We start from the raw sequence: 25,025 nt of genomic DNA on the forward strand, positions 1-25,025 counted from the left end.
CCTTCTACTCGAGGAACGTATTACTCCGCACCGATTTGCGTAGTATGCCTTCCACTCAACACAATAGTCCACCAAGCGTCCACAAATATCTCGAATTTAAAAAAGCCGCGTTTGACCAGAATATTAAAAAAATAATGTAGCACTTAGATCACTTAATAAAAATATATTACATTCTACGACTGTTTGTTTTCAGCCTAACGATAAATAAGATCCGGTTTGAAGAACAGGAAGCAAGGACATACTCATGGCGCCCGACTAGAATGGCGGAAAAAGTACCGCTCGCAAATGTATTTTCTTTTCAACCGGCCTACAACTAGATATACGATTCAACTCGTGAACACACGGTAAGAAAAACAGACGCGAATCACGGGATGGGGGGTGGAAATTAAATAATTTTCTTCAGGGACTGCATTTGGGCGGTCTGTTGTAGCTCAGGCCCTCGAGGTCCCCAGTAGAGCTTCTAGAATGCCTGAGTGGAAAATAGGAGCTCGGAAATGGCGACGCCGAGCAGGCAAGAAGAAGGACAGCTAGGCCTGTTTATATTAGCCACATAGCTAGCAGGCAGCTAGTCAGTGTTCAAGGTTGTAGTGTATGTTATGATACACTCAAGCAAGAGCTCTGCGTACAAGTCAAATATGTCTGGCCATAATAGTTTTCGCATGCGACTTAATTGTGTTCTCTCGATAAAACGCCGAACTATAACGTGAATACAGTTTGCAGATTTGTCGTAGCGTATCCTTGTAAGGGATAGAAGTACGAAATGCAAACCAACATCTGGTGAATTTACTTAGCATCGTTGGTCCTTTATTGAACGTACTGCTTTATCTAAACAACTCAATGTGTGCTATGTAAGACTTCTTGATTTAAATATTATCATGTCAAGTACATACTTATTTTCAGTGTTATTTTCATTATGTTTTAAAACATAGCTTAACCAGTCCCGCAAATAAACAACTTCTTCAAACAGTCCTGGGTGCTTTTCTTTTGGAACACACTCCAATCAGTGTGAAAACAAACACAAATATATTCAATTATTCCTTAATAAATATTCTTAATTTTTTGTTGTTTCTTATCTGCATACATGATGTTTAGTTACATCATTTTCGTCCTGTTTTCTGTAAGAGAGAAATAATAAATAATGCCCTAAGACATGTATGTAACAATGTATTTTAACACATGGTAATACATTGATGTCTTGTGTGTTCTGCGGACAGTGATGGATTTGGAGGAGAATGAGGTGGAGAGCAGCAGTGATGCCGGCCCCTCTGGGCTGGAGGAGCCCTCAGAGAGTGGCATGGGTGTGGAGTCATCAGAAGCCATGTCTGCAGACAGCAGCGATGCAGCTGCTCCACATGGACAGATCCCAGATTCTGACTGCCACGTGGGACAAAGCTCTGAGGGTGTTTTGGTAATACCCTTTAAAAAGCTCTTTTGAGTTCATAAAAGGGGATACAAATTAAAAGCAAAAAAAGTGTTGCTAATGTACAGGCTGTTCTCAAAGAAGTTGATAAGAACTTCAATGCCTTTTTACTAACTCATAACTCATAACTCAACATTAGTTCACCCTCCTTTACTACTGTCCTTACTACTGCTACATCTTCCTTGGTCACACCTCCACTTGCAATTTAGTATGCAGCCTTATGTCTGTATATTTATTTATGTTGCCTAGTGTCTATTTTTTATACGTCTACCTATATGGTAGGCGTATTTTTTATACGTCTACCTACGTTAAAGAGAGTCAACACCTGCCAGAGTCAAATTCCATGTATGTGTGCCTACTTGGCCAATAAAGCTGATTCTGATTAAGCAGACGCTTGTATCCAAAGCAACCTACATCGAATTCTGTTCCCTGTCAATAAGGAGCAGGAAGGGGGTTATGCATCTGGCTCAAGGATGCCTACAGGTAGTTTGCAGACATGGGGGATACGTTCCTTTTGGATTGGTCGTCAACCACTTTAGCCACTTGACTGCTCGGAAGGGACTTGAGTGTATTTTCAATCCCTCCTCTTGAGCACCTGAGCAACTTTTTATTTTTCATCCACAAGCTGTTCGTCCCGGAGACCAGCTCAAGCACGGACGTCCGGGTGTCTTCGGTGCACCTCCCGGACTCCTCCTCGGTGGCCCAGTCCACCAGCGTTTCCAGCGTCTCCACGGTGACGCAGTCTGTGCTGGTGTCCGAGTCGGCCCAGATGCTGGTTCACTCGAGCGTGGTGTCTGACGGAGCCATGATGGTGTCCGACTCGACCGCGTCCACCTCCTCAGACCTTGGCTCCGCCATAGACAAGATCATAGAGTCGACCATCGGACCCGACATTATGAACGGTACGGGGCTAGGTGGTAGGCGCTGAGATATTATATACAGTTTTATTTTTTTGGGGGGGGGGGGGGGGGGGGGTCCTTTTAAAGTTTTAGTTACCGTTGTCTGCTGGAAGTTATTTATTTATGTAGCACTTTTCATACACGAGGCACACTCAAAGTGATCACGTAGAAACATCGTCGTACAATAAAATAAAATGGATAAGTAAAAGAATACAAAGGCAAAGTGCAATTTTTTAATGCATTGTAGAAAGTGCAATGTGTTTAAGATTTAGCAGAAAGCTAAAGCAAACATACTAATGAAATAATAGCTCACCGAAGGAGGGGCGTGTTATCCCAATGGTTATGACCCATTCTAAGATAGTATCTTTGTTGGGTTGGAGCATTATAATGAGCAATTTTGCATTTGATATGCACATAGATAGATTGCTAGATTACTATGTGGATGATCATATAAGACATTTTCATTTCATGTTCATTTTTTATTAAAAATAAACAAACAAACAACCCAAAATAGAAACCGTTTGGCTTCACCCTACTTAAAAATCAACTAAGGATTCTTGACTCTGGTGTGATATGTTTCGTAGGATGCATAGCAGTAACAAGTGCAGAAGATGGAGGAGCAGAGACCACCCAGTATCTGATACTGCAAGGGCCGGATGACGGTAAGCTAGGTGTATCCTTATGTGGTTTAATATTTCTCCTCAATACATCTATTCAACTTCAATTGCGTTGCTCCTTTCTTCTTAGTGTTGAATAGCTAATTACATCACATGGTACCTTTTTGTTTTAGTTGGACAATTTTTAGATAACCATTATGACAATTTAAGTTTAAGAAGGACTAGAGGGGGCTTACCCTCAAACGGGCCACAGGTTTGAGTATTTTGCTTTCGACCTGTGTTTGAGTGGCCACCTATGCCATGTCTCTCCACCAGGTGCTCCTATGGTAGCCCAGATGTCCTCGGCACTGTCCAGCAGATCAGCCACCGAGGCGTCCGGAGAGGGACCGACCTCGACCTGCGTGGACCAGGGAGACCTGCACGGCCACCTGGAGCCCAGCTACCGGGCCGGATACTCGGGCTACGCCGAGGAGAGCGGCGACCAGCGGCCCGACCAGCCCGAGCACTCCCACCCCTCCCAGTACATGGACTGCGGCCCCGACCAGACGGGCGAATCCTCCTCGTCCGCCTACGGCGAGTGTTCCGGCGACGAGCCCGACCAAACGCGCTCCGGGTCGGGCTTCGCCGACTACAGCGGGGGCGACCGGGACCTGCCCGGCTACGTGGAGTGCAGCGGGGCGGACTCCAACCCCACCAGCCACGGCCACTACGTGGTGGAGTGCAGCGAGGAGTACCTGGAGTGCGGCGGCGAGGCGGAGGTGGAGCGTCCGCGGGGCTACATCGACAGCAGCGCCGACCATGGCGCGCAGACGGGCCGCCAGTACCCCGGCGAGTACCGAGGGGACTGCGTGGCGGCGGCCGACTCGGAGCAGCCGGGCTACTCTCACTGCACCGTCGGGAGTCACGTGAGCGACGACGAGGACGACGAGGAAGAGGACGAGGAGGAGGACGACAACGACAACGACTTTGGTGGCTTCGACGTTGAAACCCACGACCTCGATCGGCCACAGCACTCCCACCAGCAGCAGCAGCAGCAGCAGCAGCAGCATCCGCTGAACTGCTATGTGGAGAACAGCGGAGAGGTCTACGCGGACGAAGGCTCTTCCTCCTCCTCCTCCAACCACCACCACCCCATGGCGGACACCGCGGGGTCCGGCGGGCTGCCAGAGGCCCTGGAGAGCAGCGAGAGCCAGCCGGGGCCCTTCATCAGCAGCAGCGGCACCTACAACGCCAACCCGGACCCAGAGCCGGAGCCAGAACCAGAACCAGAACCGGAGTTGGGGCCGATGCTGGACCCCAGCAGGGAAGAGCCCCAGGGCTCCCAGGGGCCCGAGGTGACGCCCGGACGGCTGGGGGACTCGGACATGTCGGTAGAGATGGCGGAGGGCAGTGGGGACCGCCAGCCGAACCTGGCGGAGCTGGAGGAGATGATGGAGGTGGTGATCGTGCAGCAGTTCAAGTGCAAGATGTGTCCGTACAAGAGCACGTCCAAAGACACCCTCATAAACCACATGCGGGATAAGCACTTCAGAAGCGCAGGTATTGGTTCTGATCCATAGTGAGTGACATCTTGCTCGGTGTTGAGTCAGAAATCAATACTAAAGACCCGCCTCTTCCTGATTCATATAGCTCTCAAGCAGCTCTCACATTATTGGTTTCAAATTTGAATTGAATTGGCTTGAATTGTCTCACCCGCAAGCCGCTTAGGCTAGAAGTAAAATGAGTAAATCTAGAACAATGTAATAAATATTATTCGTCTTGTCCTCGGTGCTGGCTCTGCAGGGGGTGCTCAGAAGAAGCGAGGGCGTGGACGGCCCCCTAAGAGCGAGACCCTGGCCCGGCGGAAAGCGGAGCAGGAGGCGGCCGAGGAGCGGAGGGCCGCCAGGCACAAGGCGGACGAGCCGCCGCCGCCGCCGGCAGAGGAAGAGGACGACGAGGTGGTGGACGCCGGGGCCATCGACGACCCAGCAGGTCCGGCTGCTTTTAAACCATGTGCTGAACGCCATTAATGTACTTGTACATATTTCCCTCTTGTGCTCATTACATTATTACCCCCCCCCCCCCCCAGAGGATAGCGACTATAACCCAGCTGACGAAGAAAACAGCTGCAAGCCGCAACCCACTACTGTGAAGCCCCCCCATCTTCCTCCTCCAATCTGCTCCTCTCCCTCTTCCTCCTCCTCACAGGGACGCCCTCGCCGCAAGGTGGGCCGTCCCAGGAAGTTCAGCCTGGTGGAGGAGGGCTACGGCAGTAGAGAGGGGATCGGTGAGAGCAAACAAACCATTCATAGCCTGATAAAGTGATTTATTCCGATTTTAAATAGGAAGAGGAAAAAACGATGTGCCGCAATTACATCATTAAGTAATTACTCTATAAGCAGGACACTTTTTATGCAACGAATGATCATTAATGTGAATCGGTTGACGTGTGACTGGTGGGAGCATAGTGTTACTTATGGATAGGAATCTAAACAAAACTGTGGCCCAATGGGCATGGACGAGTTCATGGCCTGGGCCACAGTCCTGCCTTTACATAAAGCTCCATGCACCTCCACCAGCGACTCATATTATACGCTCGCCTCTTCCAGAAGAAGAGGGCAGTCCTGCCAAGAAGCTCAAACTGGAGATGGAGGCTGCGGACCCTGATGAGGCCAGTACTTCTGGCCTGGGCAATGCTCCCACAGAAAACGGATCTCCAGACGCGGCTGAGCCCTCGGTCAGCCAATCAGACTCCGAGAACAAAGACCCGTCCTCAAACGCCGGGCAGGAGGAGGACTTCCCTAAGAAAAGAGGACGGCCCTCCAAGAGGTTCCTCCGGAAGAAGTATAGAAGATACATGAACCGCAAGTAAGAGCTTTGTGATTTTGACACCATGCCCGGAATTTCTTTCCTACAGTCATAATGTTTTAGGCCCAATCCCATTTCTACCCCTTACCCCTTCCCCATAACCCCTCCCCCTTGTTTTGAAGGGGCGTAAGGGGTAGAAATGGGATTGGGCCTTATTCCCATTTCCCAATCCCATTTCTACCCCTTCCCCCTTCCCCTTACCCCTTCCCCATACCCCTTCAAAACAAGGGGGAGGGGTAAGAGGTAGAAATGGGATTGGGCCTTAATGTTTGTGTTTATATCACTCATTATCTGGGGAGCAGGATTGTGTAGATGCTAGGGGTATTGACTCTCAGTCAAATGGTACTGGGTTTGATCCCCAATGTCAACAGCCTTATTTTTTGGAATTGTGGAGAAAGATACCGTACCCTAATTTGCTCCATTGATCTGAATTCATTGTACTTTACTCTGGATGTAATCATCTGCTCAATTACAAAATAGTGTTCATAATTAGTTCTCGCCCTAAGCTCATCACTGCCCCACTATCTTCCAGTCGCTATTACAAATCCCTCAAGCCGCTGCTGAGGCCCCATAACTGCTGGATCTGCGGCTCGCGCTTCCTGTCCCAGGAGGACCTGCGCTTCCACGTGGACTCCCACGAGGGCAACGAGCCCGAGCTCTTCAAGTGTCTGCAGTGCAACTACCACTGCAAGCGCTGGTCCTCCCTCAAGGTCAGTCCGTGGCACTCTGCACAAGCTGCCCCCTGCACGGTGAGTAGCAATGCAAGGAGCGGTTATGCATAAGAAACATGCATAATAAAAACAAAGGCATGCTTTAAATAGGTAGGGAAACCTACAACCGTTATGTTAATGTTTAACCACATAGATTTTATTGATCGTGTTGTAGATAAAACATTTTTACAATCATTTCCAAAAAAGGGAAAAGAAATGTAGAGGTAAACTATAAGAAGATGAATTAATTCATAAGGTCCACGACGATGAATTAGATGTATTGTGGTTGTGATGGTTTGTGGCCGTCTATTGCAGGAGCACATGTTTAACCATGAGGGCAAGAAGCCGTTCAAGTGTGAGGAGTGTGACTACAGCAGCGTGTATAACAAGGATGTTCTGCGCCACTCCGCCGTCCACAACAAAGAGAAGCAAGTGCCATAGATCTGCATACGCACTAGCTGTTCAGAACAACCAATACAGACAAGACACCGGGACATGTTTTGTGTAAACTTATGTTTTACTTGTAGTTCTGCTAATCTACTCTCGTTTTTCTTATAGGAAAAGAAAAATGGAAATGGTAAGAATTATTTTTATTTTGTAACTTAAATAGAATTTAAGGTTTTTGTTTGCTGTTGCAGCGGCAACAAAAATCTCTGTTATGTTGACCTGAGCTGTTAATTAATCTCTACCCGTCCCCTATCTCAGCTTCCAAAAATCTCCCAGTTCCCGTGCCCAATTTGTCACAGGGTCTACCCTATGCAAAAGAGACTCACCCAGCACATGAAGACCCACAGCACTGAGAAACCTCACATGTGTGATAAGGTCAGCCCTCCCCCAGTCACCTCCCTACCGGATTCATCTGTTGACCTTCATGTTATCAATTATATTACTGTAATTGCATTATATTTGTACAATATCCAGGTTGATGGCATTTTGTTTGGTTTCTTTGTAACACCGTCCTCTCTTTCACCTTGACAGTGTGGCAAATCCTTCAAGAAGCGGTACACGTTTAAATGCATCTGCTGACCCACATCCAAAGTCTTGGAGACAGCCAGTCAGTATTACATTACGAGCACTTCCTTTGTTGTCCTTGTTGTCATTGCATCAAAGAAATTCCACGATTATGAAACCCTGTTCTCCAGCCCCCGTTACCCACTTCTCCCTTGCATTACATTTCCCAACTGCAAATGTCCATCTTTTCACAAGCATCTGCATGTGATCCCTTTTTTTTGTTTTTTAATCCTCCTTTTAACGTTAAGGTTATCGTGTGGCAGGTTCAAGTGTGAGTACTGCGACTACACGTGTGACAACAAGAAAATGCTGCTCAACCACCAGCTCTCCCACACCAACGACAAGCCCTTTAAGTGTGACTACTGCCAGTATTCCACGTCCAAGGAGGAGTTCCTGGTGTCCCACCTGGCCATCAAGCACACCGGTCAGTAGGACACAAGCCATATCAACTCTAAAGAATATGCTCACTGTCCATGATCAGTCCTAGGTCCCACCATGTGAAGACACTGTTTTAAGTGCTACCACATCAGTAAATCATTGGATGGACAGAGATGTAAAAAAATGTGTCTGTCAAGGTTCCAACACTGTTTAGACTAGCACCTGTCTTCTACACTATTAGAATCAGTTTCTCTTCTGTTGATTATCTCCGTAACGAAACAAGGGATAACTGAAATGAGGCCTAGGCTCCGTACCCCGCCCCAACGAGTTCTGCTTCAACAAAGTCAAACTATTAGACCTTAGATTAGCTATTCATCCACCCAATCTCCCTCCCCCGGCCTCTCCGTGAAAACAAATCCATTCAACCGTCCATGTGCGTCCCTCTCCGGCCAGGTGAGAAGCCGTTCTCCTGCGGCCTGTGCCACTTCACCACCAAGCACCGCAAGAACCTGCGGCTGCACGTGCAGTGCCGCCACCCCGAGGCCTTCGAGGTCTGGAGCGCCACGCACCCCGAGGAGCCGGCGCGCCGCCGCCGCCAGCCCTTCTTCACCCTGCAGCAGATCGAGGAGCTCAAGCAGCAGCAGGAGGAGGCGCCGCCGTGCTGCAGAACACCATCGTGAGTACCGACCGCCTCCCCCTTTCGCCCCACGGTGGTTGTCGTTTTGCGGTGCGTGATGAAGAGGCACACGGGTACACCGAAGGGTCTCAATGAGGTAACTTTAAGGGTATGAGGGTGCAAGCGGAACATTTTGGCTCGCGCGCCACTATGAGCCCGCCCTGAGCCAGGCACCCAACCCTAACTGCCTCCGACGAGCTGGCTGTCGCCTTGCGTTGGCTGACCCCGCCGTCGGTGTTTGAATGTGTGCATGAATGGGTGAATGTCAGGCAATATTTTAAAGCTCTTTTGGGGGCCTCTGGTTACAAATAAGCACTTTATAAATGCAGTCCATTTCCCATTTACCATTTGTGAGTCATCTGTGTCTGCTGCAGGAGTGGGTAACTGAAGCACTCCACCACATTGACATCACAGCCTGATGAATCACTGGTGTCAGCAGAAAAGGGGAAGATAATTCAATGGATTGTGTTTAATGGTGCTTTATCTGGCCCACTCCACTCATTTAACCACATATATTCATGCACTGGTAGCGGTGATGGCTGTCTACGACATCCCCCACCCTCCATCACCACCCATCTATTCTGGAGCTATTACAGAGAGTTAGGCCCAAAATACACCACTGTGCTTCTCTTCCAAGTGGTGAGTCATGGGATTCAGCCAGGTTCCAAGCGTAGGACGGCTCCCTGTCTGAAGCTTGTTGTGTCTTACCTGCTTTATAAATAACCCCTTGCCCTCTCTTGTCACTAGGTGGCGCTAGATCCTTCCACGTTACAGCCCATCCAGGGGTTAGGGAAGGCCTCCGTCTCCCAAGATGCACATGGAAACACCACCATTATCTATGAATCAGGTGAGTGGTATCTACACACATATTAACCACGTCTTCTTCAATTGTAATTAGTAGTTGTTGTTATTAAGAAGTCCCTCCCCCCCGTCCCTCCCTCAGCGGGACCCAGCGACCTGTCGGCCCAGAACGCCCTGGACCTGCTGCTGAACATGAGCAACGCCCGGGAGCTGGTGGGCAACTCTCTACAGGTACCAGTGGACCGGGAAGAAAACGTCCCACCACCACCACCCAACCAGACGACGCATCCACCTCACCCTCTCTGATGGGTTCTGTCCACCAGGTGGCGGTGATGAAGACCGACACCAAGGCCGCCGACGGGTCCACCCAAAAGGTGGTGACCTTCCACGTGTCCGAGAGCGGCGACACGGTGATGCAGGAGGCCTTTGAGGAGGCGGGCGCCATTGAAACGACGGAGCTAGCGCAGATCGCCATGGAGGCCTACGAGGCGGGTGGGGGACTTTAGTGTGGTGGAGCAGGCTGTCGAGCAGATCAACAGCCCGGACCCGGGATACAGGTAGGGGTGTCACTGTGGACCACACTTAGAATCTGCTGTCCGCATGGCATGATCCCTGATGCGTGTAGGCAGAGCTAGGATCACCCACTTAGAACCTAGTGTCTACATGGCATGACCTCTGATCCAGGCTGGCAGAGCTAGGTTAACCCACTCAGAATCTAGACTCTGGTCTAAAGGGGTCTCAAACTGAAGTCACCATCTGACGATAATGTAACGTTCTATGATTGAAATATGTTTTTTGGAATAGAGCACTCCAACTTGTGCTGAGAGTCGAGCAACGACCCAGTATACTACAAACAGAACAAGACCTAGAATGAAATCCCAAGACGTCTGTTCTACTAAGCTGCACGCAGTTAACTCTTCTTTGAGCATGTAGGGCGTGTAGGTCCTGAACCAGGATCCGGTTAGAGGGTGGTTCAGATAGTTCCCCTGGTTAACATCGTTACAGTCAGTGTCTTTAGGCCTGGGGGGATAATAAAGTGCCTTCAAAATCCATTACAATTTCAAAAATGTAGTAGGAAGTATTCTCCTTGCTAGCTTCAACAATACGTCTGCCTAGGCTTCCAGTAGACCACAGTCATGCACAATGAGGGCACGGGAAGAGTGTGTGCAGTTAGTCTGTTAGTTAGGTAGACAGACATCCAATGATTTCAGTCGGGCTGAAAACAATAATTGAGGGGCTTATTACAGGCCTGTCAAAGATGTCTATGCATTTCATTTACCCAATGCTGTTAGGTAAATGGGAGGCAAACAAGAGAAACAACTAGTACACTAGTATTGTACAACTTGTACACTAGCTCAAGTCTCACACCGTAACAATCCGTGATGATTTCATAGTGTTGCCATGCAGCCACAAGCTGTGTGAACGGATGTATGACTACGGGCTTGAGTCAAACCTAATTCCTCATTACTGTCGTGTGTTTCCCAGCAACGATGAGGGAAGTCCATCTGCCGGGATTGACGTCAGCGAGTCAGAGAGCATGAAAAGTGAAAAATACTACCTCACCTCTACGCTGGCTGACGGAGTGCTGCAGCAGGTGGAGGTATGTCCAAGAGCTCCACACGGCTTGGGAGCACCCACCGGCTTTTTATGGTTCAAAAACATAGTCCCTCATTGTTATGATGTGTGGTTTATAATGCAGCATATACTGTCAGTTATACTGGCTTGAACTGTTTGTAATGCTTCTGTTCTATTGTCCTCTCTGTATTTAAAATGTATTGTGTTAGTTGAAAAAGAGATGTCGAACCCGTTTTTTATTTCGGTGGTGTGCCCTCTGTGACGCCCCAAACCTCCTGTGGTGTTTTAATAAAGCCCTTCTGCTGTTGTCAGTTGAGCAGTGAGGCCCCTCAGTCCCCCACCGCCGGGGGCTCCCCCGGTCAGAACGCCAAGCGCTTCTCCTGTCGGATCTGCATGGAGGCCTTCCACGGCCGGTCGGACATGGAGAACCACAAGAGGGCGCACTTGGACCCCAGCACCTTCAAGTGTCCCGACTGCAACTTCACTGCCCCCTCCTGGCTCGAAGTCAGAGTGAGTCGCCTCCCCTCCGTTCTCCTTCCTTCCTTCCTTCCTTCCGTCCATCCTTTCCTACCCAGTCACAGGTGTTTCTGTATGTTAATATCTGACTTGAGGTCAGATGGATTTGAGGTTGTGTGTTCATACGTCCCATTTTCAGGGGTGCTACTATTCCTTTTAGTTCAAATCAGCTTTATTCCAGCATACATATGCAAACTCTTATAATGCTAATAATAGTATTTAGTGTTAAATTAATGCTTGTTTATGGTAAGATTTATATACTATGCCTGATTGATAGAACAGCATATATATTGCCTGCATGCACCACACATTAAATGTATCCCTATCTATACAATGGCTTTTATGTAACCATTTGATCCGGTTTAAATTAAAGGACCACATGAATCTACACGCATACCTGCGGCCACCACAAGTGCCCCAGCTGCAGCTTCGCCTCCAAGAACAAGAAGGACCTGCGACGGCACATGATGACCCACACCAACGAGAAGCCCTTCGCCTGCAAGCTGTGTGGACAGAGGTAGCGCCCCAACCATCCGGGCCCCTCCCCGAATGGCTAAATGTCACAGCGATATGATTCTCCTATTGAATATCAGATCAGGGCTCCTCATGGCACAGATTTAACTGCCAGTCATTCTAGACGTCCCCTCTAATGAATACCTTCTCAAATGTTCTCCCTTTCCGGTCTTTGTTTTGGTGGTTTCCCCCTGTCTATTTGTGAACCCAGCTTGAGGGCGTGATGGGTCTCATCCGTGTGGATGCACTTCAGGCTGTAAACTTGACTCTTGACCCACACACCCTTCCCTTGCACCGTCCCTTCCAGGTTCACCGTAACGGCCATCTCAAGTTTCACATGGAGCGCTTGCACAACCAGGAGAACGCCGTGCGCAAGAGCCGCGCCCAGACACCCCAGCAGCAGACGATCATCGTCCACAACGACGAGGAAGCCCTGGCCACACTGCAGTGTAGGCAAACGCAACCATCACACGATGCAACCGGCTGAATGAATACAACTCACACCTGGCACAACACTAGGCACATGAAAGGCAACATAACTAGGACTATATACTATTTACAGTTTGGTCGTTTGGCTGATGCTCTTATGCAAAGCGACTTACAGTGAATGAGTGTAGATTTCATGAACCAGGTAGGGGTTAAGGCATCGTGCTCGAGACTGGTAGGCCAACCGCCTGGTCATATTATGGTTCAACCCCAAAACCTTTATTAGCAACACTTTTGTTCCTTTGTTGTGATACTTGATACGGGTGACGGTGAGTGTTGATCGGTTGGTGCTTTGTGTCCATGCTGCCAGCAGCCCTACAGTCGGGCCAGGTGCTCACCCAGGAGAGGCTCCAGGCCCTTGGGCAGGAGCACGTCATCATGACCCAGGAGCAGTCCCTGTCCGACCAGGTACGAGCTTGACAGCGCACCGACTCTTCTGGGGCTCCTTCACTTATCCAGCCATGTTTGTTAAGATCTTATTCTTTGCATTGATTGGTGGGTGGGTTTATAACCGAATGATTGATGAATTGATTGATGGATGTTTTTTAGGAGGAGGGGTCTTAATCCAGCAGATCACCACCATGGATGGACAGACTGTTCAGCAGCTGATGTCGGGAGACAATCACGTGACTGAGGTAGGGTTCGCTTTGAAGAGGACATTTACCTCCCAAAAAGATTTTTAAACAGTAAAATATAGGTTTCCATTTTGCAGGTAAGCAGCCAGGTTTATAAACCAAGTGCTTCCCCACGCTGACTCTGGAGCGTGTCACTTTGTGTATCTTCCCATTGCCCTCCATGCTGTCCTGAAAACCCTGATGCCAGACTTAGGCTGTTCCTTAACGATGTGGTCCCTCCAGGTGCAGTACATCATCTCAGAGGACGGCGTGCAGCACCTGCTGCCCCAGGAGTACGTGGTGCTGGGCGATGGGAACCACATCCAGGTATGGACCACAGCCTGGCCTGTGAAGCCTGGGAGATCATGACCTAAATGACATGCATTTTTTGCTTGACCAATTATCTACCACCACTAATCCTATAGATTAAATTGATATAGCGCTTTTCTAGAAGACTTAATGAAAGTAAAAAAAGGCAGAAATCCATAAAAAAGACGCAGGAGAATATTCAATAGTCTACAGATAGCAGATAGCAGAAAGCAGGACAGAGGGAGGCGGAGGGTGAGACATTAAACGGTAGAAAACAAAAGGGTTGGTTTTGAATGATGCTTTGAACTAGAGTTGAGAGGCGGGGTCTCCGATCTGTCTGCGTAGAGAACTCCAGCTGCAGGGGGGCTGCGATGTATTTTTTTAACGTTGTCTCTTTTCCCCAGATGGCAGATGGACAGATCATCCAGTATGAACACGACGGGTCGTTTCTGCAGGAACAGGTGGGTTCAACCTTAAATACTATCTTTCTCTCTGATCACTCAGAGGGTGCAGAGGGAACCAAGTCGAGACTGAATGCTTCTCTCCTCTTTCTGTTCTGTGTGCAGATTGCAGTGAGTCATGACGGTCAGATCCAGTACCTGCCTATCAGCTCCAAGCAGCAGATCGTCATCCCAGAAGAGCTGGAGGCTGCGGCCATTCTGCCGTCAAAGGTTAGAACACACACACACACACACAACACACACACACACACACACACACCACACACACACACACACAAACACACACACACACACACACACACACACACACACACACCACACAACACCACACACACCACCACACACACAGGGGTGGTTGAATAGTTTTGTTTTGAAACTATTATTAGCCAGTGGCGGATGCAGCAGCCATGGTCGAGGTCCCAGACGGTGTACACAACAGAGGCCACGGCTCGAACAGCTGGAGCAGCTCCAGCAAGCAAGGCATCCACTACGACGTCATCCACATCACTGAGGCCCAGCCGTGAGGACCATTCTGACACGACCAAAGGAACACCGACAGATCTCACCGTTTCGATCGTCCGTTTAAGCTTCCTGGGATTGTCACATAGGGGTTTGGGTGGGATTGAATTGCACTGTTAAAAAAAGATAAATGGCTTTTGTACATTTAGAATTGAGGAACATCTTTTTTAATTTAAATCGTAGGAACTCTTCATTTAGGATGCACGTCAGCAAGATAGGCCTGCTGTGTAAATATTTACACGGATCCACGTCCATGTGCCTCGAATGCTTTGATTTGCAAATCAATTTGGATAAGAAGAGATCTTTATGTTATTGAGAATGTACTGAAACTTTCAGTTACAAACAGTAACATGCACGCAGAGTGTTTTATTTTTGATCTGTAAAAAAAAGGATACAATTTGGCTGATGATTAGCTTTTGTGGCAACTGCTTATGGGTAATTTGTACTACTAAGTCTCTTTCATGATGGGTGGGGGAAACATTCATTGCTGAATGAAATCAAACTGTTTACTAGGTCATGGGGGAAGAAAACAATAAAGAGCCACCAATAAAGTTTTAAAAATAATGTTTTAACAATTTGTTTGTTCGTTTAATTTGACCTTGTAGAGAATTGATGGATAATCTTTTTCTAAATGTTTGAATTTTTCAAGTTAATTGCTCACTGACTCCCATCAATCATTCAAACCATAAAGAACATTCTTAAACTACACAACCATTCTTGAAGAGTAGTTATTGCGTTCATATTTTGCACAAATACCAAGGAACGTTTGGCCTTCACAGACCACCTCATCAGTGGCACCTGCTGCAGGTCAATAGGTTTTGAGTACTACAATTCATTCCCTGAACTTGCATTGAGTTCCGCTTTAAAGGCATATATACGCTTTGGACGGAGCTGAGTCATCTACGGGAAGAAGGAATTCAAGTCCTGTTGTCGTGCTGTGGACCTTTTTCATGTTATTTATGGACATTAACTTGTCAGAGGTATTTTCAGAGACTGTCACGCTACTTAAAATATGATCATCACACCCATGTCCACTGCAAAGGCTGAGAGGTGTTTTTAAACTCTGAAGAGAATTAAAACCTTCCTCCTGAACACCATGACCCAGGACAGGCTGAATGCTTTAGATATCCTATCCAGGGAGGAAAAGCTTGTGCCTGAGAAGACAGACTTTAATTAGAAAGTCATTGACTAATTTGCAAGTCAGAAAGATAGGAGGGCTACATTTCTTAACAAGTAGTGGACACTGGTCTAAAACTCTTCATTTAAATTAAAATCGCATCTACCAGATTAAAAATGTTCAGGGGGAGGACTCCCAGACCCCCAGTCCCTGACCACACCCCACCCACAAATGTAATCACCAGCCGCCACCCCATTTACATAGATAGAGCTATGAAGAGATAACGTAACTCTGAAATGTCAATATTCTTTGTCAATGTTTTTGTAGAGAAAATGTATTTCATAAAAACTCCAATCAACAATATATTCAAGCAATAAACTGATCATTTATTTCCATTAGCCATAGGCCTGTATCAATTAGAAAACGTTCCAAGTTGTAGGCCTACAAATCAAAAACAAACAAAAACAGTTATAATAGTCGAACATTTTTCCCAGTTATTGAGAGAGGCTACATATTTCGAAATTGTTTCCAGGTCATCTCTTTTAACTCTCAAACCCACAACTTCTGCTTTCGACACCATTTTCATCCTCAACGATCAGGGGCCAGGACTGCCTGCAAACAGCCCGACCTGTGTGGGCATTTTAAGATGAACATCCCAATTGTCTTACTTATTTTATTGGGTGAGTGGCAAGATCATTTCCCAGATTGAATTGCCTATTAATTTAACTGAAAAAGCATTTATCAGACCTTATGCATTAACTTTCAGGTGTACATCTTTCCAAAGAGCAACAGTCGACTGAGAGGTTTGGAGAAATATTGCTCAGATTGGACTTCCCTATGTACTTCGACAGCTTCGACAAGTCTTGCTGTAGGATGTTTCAGGCTGGATGTTTCATAGCGATGGACAACAGAGGTTATGTGTAACCTACTCCGGGGACGGGCCACCCTAACAGAGAGAAGCGGCTCGGTGGAGTTCAGAATAACCAACGCGCAGCTCATAGACGGAGGCCATTACAGGTGTTATGTTGAGGGAAGCCACAACGTCTTCAAAGACTTTGTCGTCGAGGTCTCTGGTATGACAATGCCTCAATTCATGAACACTGCGAATGATTTCAGCTTCGGCTTTGACTTAATTGTTTATTATAGGCGATAACCTTCTCTACTACACCATTCCCTTTCACTGTGTTAATGTCAGCAGTTATTGAAAAGAAGGACGTCCAACAGAAACACGCGTAATTGAATACATAACACAACATAACGTTATGTTTCCAGAACCTTCCGAGCTTCGTCCACACTCGCTAGTGTCGACCCTCCAACCCTCGTCGACGATAACGACCCCTCCGACCCCTGCTACTGGGTCCAGTCCGCCCCAGTACCGTAAGAGAAGTCCTATGTAAGCATACTAAGAATTACCGGCTGCTCATGATGTGTATTCCTCTTTAACTCTGTGCTCGCAGAATGTAGAATATTATACTGTATAATGTAGAATATTATACAGTCTACATTCTGCGTTTATTCTATCCCGTTAGTGCTCCCTGGACGCTATACGTGCTGTTGGCTACGAGTTTGTCAATCACCACCATCGCTCTCATTGGATGTGTGACTGCCGTCGTTTGCTGCCTACGCAAGAAGTCGAAAAGTAAGCAATGCAACATATCTGAGGTGTATAAGGGTATTTTAAACAATAGATCATGAGAGATATTGGTGAGTATATTATGTTTATATATATACATATATATATATATATAGTTAAATGGATGTTTGTTTATTTAACAATTTGAATTCTGTTATCTACCTGTTATCTAAATATAATTTTCTCTGTCCTCAGACCAAGTTGTTGAAAACCAGCCTGACTCATCCAAACACATGACCCCTGTAAGTGCTAAGCATGGATTTACTACCTGACTCACTGTCACTGTGCTTTGTTGTTTTGTTCCTGCTTTGCACTAAGATACATCTTGTATTTTTCAACGGTGGCCCTATTTTCCTATTCTTTTTCCTCTAAGTGACTAATAACTAACAGCCTTTTGTAAAATGGTCCATTATTGAGGGATACCGCTTCAGCCATTCAGATCCGTCTCGATTGCAATGTAAACAATAGCGTCCCGTAAGTGTACAACCTCTAAAATATTTCTTATTTTGCCTCTGACAGATTCAGATTGTTGATATAAGTGTATCACAACATTATGGAAAGGATCACAAACTTTTTATTTCCCTTTTGCTTGAGCCTTTCAGTTATTATTATGTCTAACCAAGTCTCACTCACTGAGAAATCTTTCAGTAATTTTGCACTCGAAAGAGTTGAGTGAAAGCGGAAAGCTTTATTTCTCTGTAGGGATCTCTGCCGTAATTGTCCGACACTTTTAATAACAATCTGATCCTGTGGGTGGCAAAAAATAAAAAACTTTTTAGAGGACGTACACTGACAGCTGCAACAGCCCCTAAGAAAAAAAGGGTGCAAAGGCTGATTCACTCTTGCTCAGTACTGAACCAATTTCTAAAACTGTTTTTTACATTGGTCTCTTAGACCTAAAATGATGGGAAGTAGGATCCAGGTTGAAAAATCTTGAAGATGAAGCTTTGTTATAGTCAGAGCTGCCACTGTTTTGTTTTGCTTCTACCCGTAGGAAGCGAGCTCCATAGTCTACACAACAGTGGACTTCAAACACCAACAGCTAACACCCATACAGCTCTATGCAAACCTGGAGATGAGAGCCCTTACCACCAAACAGAGCAAAGATCTCCGCAGATCTCCCGAGACAGTGGAGTACTGCACATTGGCTCCTAGACGATAAATGTAGCGGCAAAGCAACATTCCTTTAGTAAGGTTCAAAGATTAATTGTAATGGGCTCTTTCGCTCATCCGTTTTTGGTGATCTGTTCTAAAGAACCGCATTGATATGTGATTCATGTGAATTGGTTTGGTATTAATGTACAGAAAACCATATGATAGGAAGTGTTCAAGATAAAAGGATTGATATCTGTTTCTTCGTCTTCATCTCAAGTAGAAACCTGTTGACCTTTGAGGGCGCTTTTTCTACAACAGCTGTGAGGTTAGCGTGTGATAACTCTGTGTGTGCTTTTATCAGCTCCTTTTATAAAACAACCTCATAGGGAATCAGTGTTCCTCTTTTCTTAGCCATTCCCTATCTTTTTCTTGAAAGGATTCTCTTTGTTCCATCCATGAATGGATGTGGGGTATCTCTTCCAAAGAGTTGGAAGATGAAGAGTCGTGGGGGTACAGTCTCATGCCTGTGATATTTTGGTGCAAAGAGGACGACGCAAACACCGTTTTGATAAATAATTAAAGCCACACCTCAACACACATCACCAGTAAAGACAAAAGCTATTTTCTTCATTTGCAATGCTCTGGGATTTTATTTGAATTGAGCTATACATCATATGACTTCTACATCACTAATGATGTAGAAGTGGATATGTTCAGCAATAGCTTACTTAAAGGGGCTAGACTGATTAGACAGATGGAGCCAGACCGACGTATTTGCTCTGGCTGTCGAAGACGACGTAGAACTCCCTGATGAAGACATCTCCAAGGATCCACAGCTGTTGGTTGCCTCCACCAAAGCCGGTGCGGCAACCATAAGAAGACTGAAGAAACAAGAGGAAATGTCAATTCAACAAATGTTCACAAGGAATGATCAGACCTCTTCTTGATAGTTCACACTGTGTTTGTGTGTGCTTGCGTTTTGCATGCAATCAAATATTGTGGGCATGTGCACGCAAGGGCGTAAGCAAGGGCATAAGCACTCATGCTTTCATCTCTATTTTTCTATTTGGCCCCCCTAATGCTATCTGCTCCATGCAGTCTCATCTTGGTGGCCTGTCCACAAATGTTAAATCAACTGCCTGTAATCTGTGGGTGATTTTTTACCCTAATCTCCCTTTTAATGGCCAAACAACGAGTGTTGTTCATTCGTGTTTTTTCCAATTGGGGAACATCGCTAAAATCGGGTCCTTCGTATCTTGTACAGACTTTGAAAAGGTTATCCATGCTTTTATTTACTCACGTTTAAATTATTGTAACTCCCTATACTCACTGGGCAGAGTCAGAAAGCCCCATCCCACCTCCAGCTGGTACAAAATGTTGCTGCTAGGCTTTTAACTAATTCTAGGAGACGAGACCATATTACTGCCTTCCTTGCCAATCTCCACTGCTTGCCAGTAGTTTTGAGAGCTGATTTTATGATTTTACGGATAACTTTTAAGGCTCTGCATGGTCTGGCTCCAAGTTATATTTCAGACCTGTTTGTCCCCTATGAGCCTAAGTATAGCCTGAGATCCTTGGGTAGGGGTAGGTTGTTCCCAAATCACGCCTTGTAACCAAAGGTGACCGGGCTTTTGCTGTACGGGCCCCTCAGTTGTGGGGCTCCCTGCCTGAGAATCTCAGACAAGCTGAATCAGTATCATCTTTTAAGTCTCTTTTCAAAAACTCATCTTTATGCAAAACCTTTCTTATAGTAGTTTTATTATTGAACACATTGCTCTCTTCCTTTTGCTCTACTTTATGGGGTTTTTGTCAGTACTTTTGTACTCTTTTACAATGTTTTTGTGTGTCACTTCTTTTAATTACGTTTTATTCTGTTCTGTGAAGCACTTTGCAATCCTGTTTCAAAAAGTGCTATACAAATAAAGGTTATTATTATTATCTCCTAAGGATTTGTTGGCACAACAGACCTGAGACACGTAGGCAGAGGCAGGAACGGTGAAGGCATGGCCACTGAGAGTGAAGACGACCTCGGGCATGCTGCCAATGTTTTGGCAGTTCACTGTGGCCTGTGGGGGAAAACATCCAACAGAAAACATCTCAGTGCTGGGACAGCTATATAGTTGAGGTGAAGGCAAACAAACAGTGTATAACGTCCTACTAATCCGACAACATTTTCCAAATGACTTCCTATCCCACTCAACCAAAAGTGGGGGATCTAACCCAACCCAAAGAAACAAAAAGGACGATGTCCTGCGACTCACATCTCCGTACTGGTTGGTGCTCGCTCCCACCCAGGAGTTCATGTTGCTGATGTCACTGGAGGGCCCAACGATCAGGGAGGTACCAGTGTCAATGATGGCCTGGCAACCACCGTTGCACGCCACTGGGTTACCGTTGACGGTGACACTGGACAGCACAACAGAGGTTTGGAAAGGTTCTTGCAGTTCAACCACAACACATTTCTTCTCCTAAGGCGTGGGATTCAGCTGTATTTATTTCAGGCCGTTACCTGTCCATCTTGATCTGCCAGTAGGTAGCAGAGGTCAGGGGGATCCAAGTGATTTGCCCGGACATTAAACTCTCATCGACTCCGCCGAAGACCACCACGCTGCCTTCCTTACCGCCTCTAAAGACAAGAGCGGAGACACAGCGTCATGCATCAAATACGCATGGACAAGAGAAACAAGTCTCGGCCACTGGAGCACCTTCACTATACCTGCTCAGATAGACAGAGAACATTTGCTGGGACACCAGATTCTGCTGCACCATCATGTCGAAGACGGGCACAACGTTGTCGGAGGCAATGGACTGGAAGGCCAATCCGAGGATGCCGTCGGCAACCATGCTGGCCATGAAGGGAGCCTCGGTTTGGCTGATTCCAAACACCTGGTTGGCCACAGTGATTCCACCAACCTGTGTGCAGGAAAAGACAATGGAGGACCAGTATCTGTTTGTCTCCAGTAGCACTGGAGATGTTATGTAAGATGAACCGTGTCTCATGTACCTCAACTGTGTCAACGGCAAGACGGCCAGTCATGCTGCCGGTTCCGTACTGGATGGAAATAGCCTCAGTACCCCACTTGAAGGTTCTGGACTGCTGTGGGATGAATTTCCTATGGTTGTCTGTAAAACATTGTGCATTTTTAGCGTTGCTTTTCATGAGAACCCGGTTGAATGTTACTACCGGCAAATTCATTTTCTGTTAAGTAAAATTTATAAATAATCTTTTTCGTAACAATTTTGCAGAAAAACTAAGTTAATAAACAGCAGTTGTCGTGGAACTCACTGCAGGCCTGGCTGCTGCAGTAGACAGAGGGCACCCACAGGTTGGAGGAACCAGTGTCGAAGATGACCGAGAAGGACTGAGGAGGGGTGCCGATGGAGATAACGCCATAGTAGGACAACTAGTTGGACAAACAAAGACCCCAAGGTCACCAATGTTACTTCTAAGTGACTAGTAGTCCTCCAAATCTTGAGAACATACAGTGAGACCCGAACTCCCGATATAAGATGGGGGCTCTTTCTGATCAGAACTTACATCAGCATCGTTGGTCATGGACTCAGCTCCGTACTGGATGAACTTGGCAGTGGGGTTGTATGGGTGCGCTCTCCTGAATTCCTCCCACAGACCCTGCTCCTGCAGACTCTCCCTGGCAGTCTTTCCCTTGATCAGGGGAATCCTAAGTGCATTACACACACACACACACACACACACACACACACACACACACACACACACACACACACACACACACACACACACACACACACACACACACACACACACATACACACACACACACCGTCAGAACCGTCACAATAGCTCGGCCAAACAGTGTCACTTGCATGTACATCTTATTCAAGGATGTTGGTTCGAAATCTCAATTCTGTTGGCCCACTTTCCTGAGATATAGGGCAGAACTAGTCTGATATCCATAACGTTTCAGATTTTGTTTCTGCATAGAACAAGCATGAACTGAAGTAACTTGAAATATGTGAAAGAATAACCCTTTAAAATGTTCTCATTCTAAAATGTCTCTTGGGAAAATATTAAATCAATGAACATAAGCAACATATTAGGAAATGTAGACAGAGGTTAAAAAAATAACCAAGTTATACTCACTTATGAAGGCATTCAGCAAACGCCACAAGCACGGACAACAGAACAAGCCACTTCATCTTGATCACTCTGAATGGTCGACCCACAGTTCAGTGGTTGGTTGAGACTCCAGATTTTATACACTGCAGATCAAGATGGTTTCCTTGTAATGCCCTTGCAGTTGCCTCGGTATCGCTGCACTTTTGATAAGAGATTTATGATAAAAGATAACTAAGGACCACTTATCTGAGCGCATATACTGAGGTAGGCAACAATGTGTGATTGTTCCAAACAACATGCATATATATATATAGATATATATATATATATATATATATATATATATATATATATATATATATATATATATATATATATATATATATATATATATAAATATATAATAGTTCATTTATATAAATAAATGTTCCTCTGTAAATATTCAAACAAACAGAGTTTTGGATTTAGAACTGAAATACTGCTTGCTCCATATGTGTTAACAAGGCAAATAGCTGAACATTTCATGTATAAAAAGATTACAGAGGTCTGACCTTCTGATGTGTGATTAAAAAGTAATCTTCATGGTAGGCGCTACTAAATTAAACATAAGATTAGCTTTATTAGGCTCTTAATCTGTTGACGATTTAAAAAGTTTGGAAAGTTTTGTTTAGTGTTGATATCAAATGTTTCCATGCAGAAATTAGCCAGCCTGTTAAGGCCTTGGCCATACCCAGCAGATGCTCTGCCCTGTCTCCCTCTCTTGAGCAAGGTGTTCCCTCATTTTTCCGGCCTCTACACCTGTTCGACTTCCACACCTGCCATCCAACTCCCGTCATCATCTCTGTCCTAATTAAACCCCGGTTCTTCACCCACTCATCGTCAACCCGTATCTGCCAGCCATCCAACCAGTGTCTCATCTAACTGCTTACCTGCCAGTAGTGTTGCTTGCCTGTCATCCATCTTTGCCAGTCCAACTCCTCTTTATATCCCAGATTGGAACTCAGCTAGAATTTCTCTCATTCCACCTCACCCAGGCTGTTCCGGGAGCTCCACCTAGCAGCCTGCCCCTGCAGCCTCTCTGGCTCTACCTGCTCCTCTCCCCGGGGAGCAACACACCCCTGCACCAGAGCCCCATGCAGGTGATTTAGGTACATGTAGGGCTTTCTTAATTCAGTGCTCTCTAGTCTTTGACCAGCAGCCATTAAATTATTCTCCTGACCAGTCCAGAATAGCGTACGTTACAGGACTCCTTAAGGGTAAAGCCTTAGTGTGGGCTATTTTGGATAGTCAGTCGTATGTAAACTCCTCCTAAGATAGTTTAGGGTCAACATTTTCTTTGTCTTCGTCTGGTACAATGAGTGGCACATTACTCTGTTGAGTTTAGGTCAATGGCGGCAGGCTCCAGGTGGAATAATGAGTCACTCAGGGGGACTTTTCTGAGTGGGCTTAATGACTCGATCAAGGATAAGTTGGCCGTTGGAGACGACCCGGAGAGCTAAGACACCACCACCACTCGCTAGAGAGAGCACCAAGCCTTCCCCAACTCTTTGGCCCAGTCCTTGCACTCCTTCTCCCATGCTCCCAAAAGAGAAACCCATGTAGCTTGGCCCATCTCTCACAAGCAGAACGCCTTCGCAGAGTGTCTACTGGAGCATCTATTGCGGCCAGGCCGGTTACTTTCCTGCCTCCTGTCCCCTGCGGCCATAAGAGGAGGCTCAGCCGTTATAGTGGGGATTTTGGTGGGCCGGTTTTTAGTAAATGGCCTGCGCCCTGTGATTCTCCGTACCGTCCCAATGACTGCACCGTTGAGTTGTTCCCCGGAGCTCCTTTGCCCTCCAGCCATTTATATAATCTGTCCCGTCCAGAGAGGGAGAGCATGGAGTCATCCGCTGGGTCTCCGTTGCCGCAGGCATTATAAGGCCGTCTCCCTCCCCTGTTCGTGCATGTTTTTTCTTTGTGACTAAGAAGGATCATACCCCAAGCCCTTTTTTAGGGTGCACTCACACTAGGCCATCTGGCCGTGGCCGTGGCCGTTTTCACACCTAACTGTGCTCAAATCTGCCAGTGTGAGTGTGGCCAAGCCGGCCAGGCCGGGCCAATTTGGCCACTTGGGAGAGGTGTGCTGCTACGGCACGGGCCGCTACGGTACAGATGCTAATGAGCCGACACGCGCACACGCACGGCTACGCAATCTGAGCTGGATGACGTATAGTCCATGCGACGACCTCAGACATAATAAAGGCGACGAGCCTTCTTTCCCATTAAACGGTAAACATATATCCAAATAAGCAACAGACTCAGCAAAGTGCGAACTGTGTTCTTTGTGCTGTTGTCCATTGTTGTTAGAACTCTGACTGGCGGCAGACTTTATTATGGTCCATGCAGCGGACGCTTGGTGATGACGTGTTACTTACTTACGACGTGATGACGTATGTACAAGAGCCTACCGTGGCCAGGCCACAGTTGCGACGGCCAACGGCCACGGCCAGATGGCCTAGTGTGAGTGCACCCTTATTGACTACCGTGGCCTAGATAACATCACTTTTTAGCAACGTGGCCTAGAGAAGGGCAACTTCCTCAACCGTTCAGTTTTTGTTTACATCGATGACATTCCAATTTTTTCCCGCAACATGGAGGAACACATCATCCATGTGAGACAGGTTCTCCAGAAACTCTTGGATAACAAACTGTAGGTCGAGGCAGAGAAATGTGAGTTCCATTCGAGTTCT

The 25,025-nt window shown here is 46.6% G+C and overlaps 3 protein-coding genes across 3 annotated transcripts; 2 read left to right on the forward strand and 1 right to left on the reverse strand.

Moving 5' to 3' along the window:
• Window positions 1-222: 222 nt before the first annotated feature.
• LOC130388182 (zinc finger protein 335-like) lies at window positions 223-14,357 on the forward strand. The gene is given in 33 exon segments (XM_056597591.1): window positions 223-344; window positions 1,215-1,408; window positions 2,046-2,322; window positions 2,904-2,981; window positions 3,252-4,475; window positions 4,719-4,907; window positions 5,005-5,202; window positions 5,525-5,783; window positions 6,316-6,493; window positions 6,809-6,921; window positions 7,052-7,070; window positions 7,199-7,315; window positions 7,472-7,502; window positions 7,505-7,547; window positions 7,768-7,928; window positions 8,336-8,539; window positions 8,542-8,558; window positions 9,306-9,405; window positions 9,502-9,590; window positions 9,683-9,847; window positions 9,849-9,916; window positions 10,845-10,959; window positions 11,247-11,444; window positions 11,824-11,856; window positions 11,858-11,969; window positions 12,272-12,412; window positions 12,763-12,857; window positions 12,999-13,008; window positions 13,011-13,084; window positions 13,307-13,390; window positions 13,777-13,833; window positions 13,939-14,043; window positions 14,220-14,357. Coding segments are annotated over 32 exon segments (4,884 nt in total). The 5' UTR covers window positions 223-344; window positions 1,215-1,216.
• Window positions 14,358-16,021: 1,664 nt separating this feature from the next.
• Window positions 16,022-19,991, forward strand: LOC130389691 (uncharacterized). The gene is made up of 6 exons (XM_056599603.1): window positions 16,022-16,149; window positions 16,236-16,542; window positions 16,742-16,862; window positions 16,999-17,108; window positions 17,298-17,344; window positions 18,097-19,991. Exons 2-6 carry the CDS (start codon window positions 16,386-16,388, stop codon window positions 18,262-18,264), a joined length of 603 nt encoding a protein of 200 aa, XP_056455578.1. The 5' UTR covers window positions 16,022-16,149; window positions 16,236-16,385; the 3' UTR covers window positions 18,265-19,991.
• Window positions 18,819-22,547, reverse strand: LOC130389685 (pepsin A-like). Its single transcript, XM_056599589.1, has 9 exons — window positions 22,321-22,547; window positions 21,736-21,877; window positions 21,484-21,601; window positions 21,202-21,320; window positions 20,914-21,110; window positions 20,707-20,823; window positions 20,459-20,603; window positions 20,165-20,263; window positions 18,819-19,078 (listed from the first exon to the last, which is right to left on the reverse strand). The coding sequence occupies exons 1-9, from the start codon at window positions 22,374-22,376 to the stop codon at window positions 18,944-18,946; spliced, it is 1,128 nt and encodes a 375-aa protein (XP_056455564.1). The 5' UTR covers window positions 22,377-22,547; the 3' UTR covers window positions 18,819-18,943.
• Window positions 22,548-25,025: the final 2,478 nt, after the last annotated feature.

The sequence above is a fragment of the Gadus chalcogrammus genome, chromosome 1 (genome assembly GCF_026213295.1).
Source record: "Gadus chalcogrammus isolate NIFS_2021 chromosome 1, NIFS_Gcha_1.0, whole genome shotgun sequence".
Classification (NCBI taxonomy): domain Eukaryota; kingdom Metazoa; phylum Chordata; class Actinopteri; order Gadiformes; family Gadidae; genus Gadus; species Gadus chalcogrammus.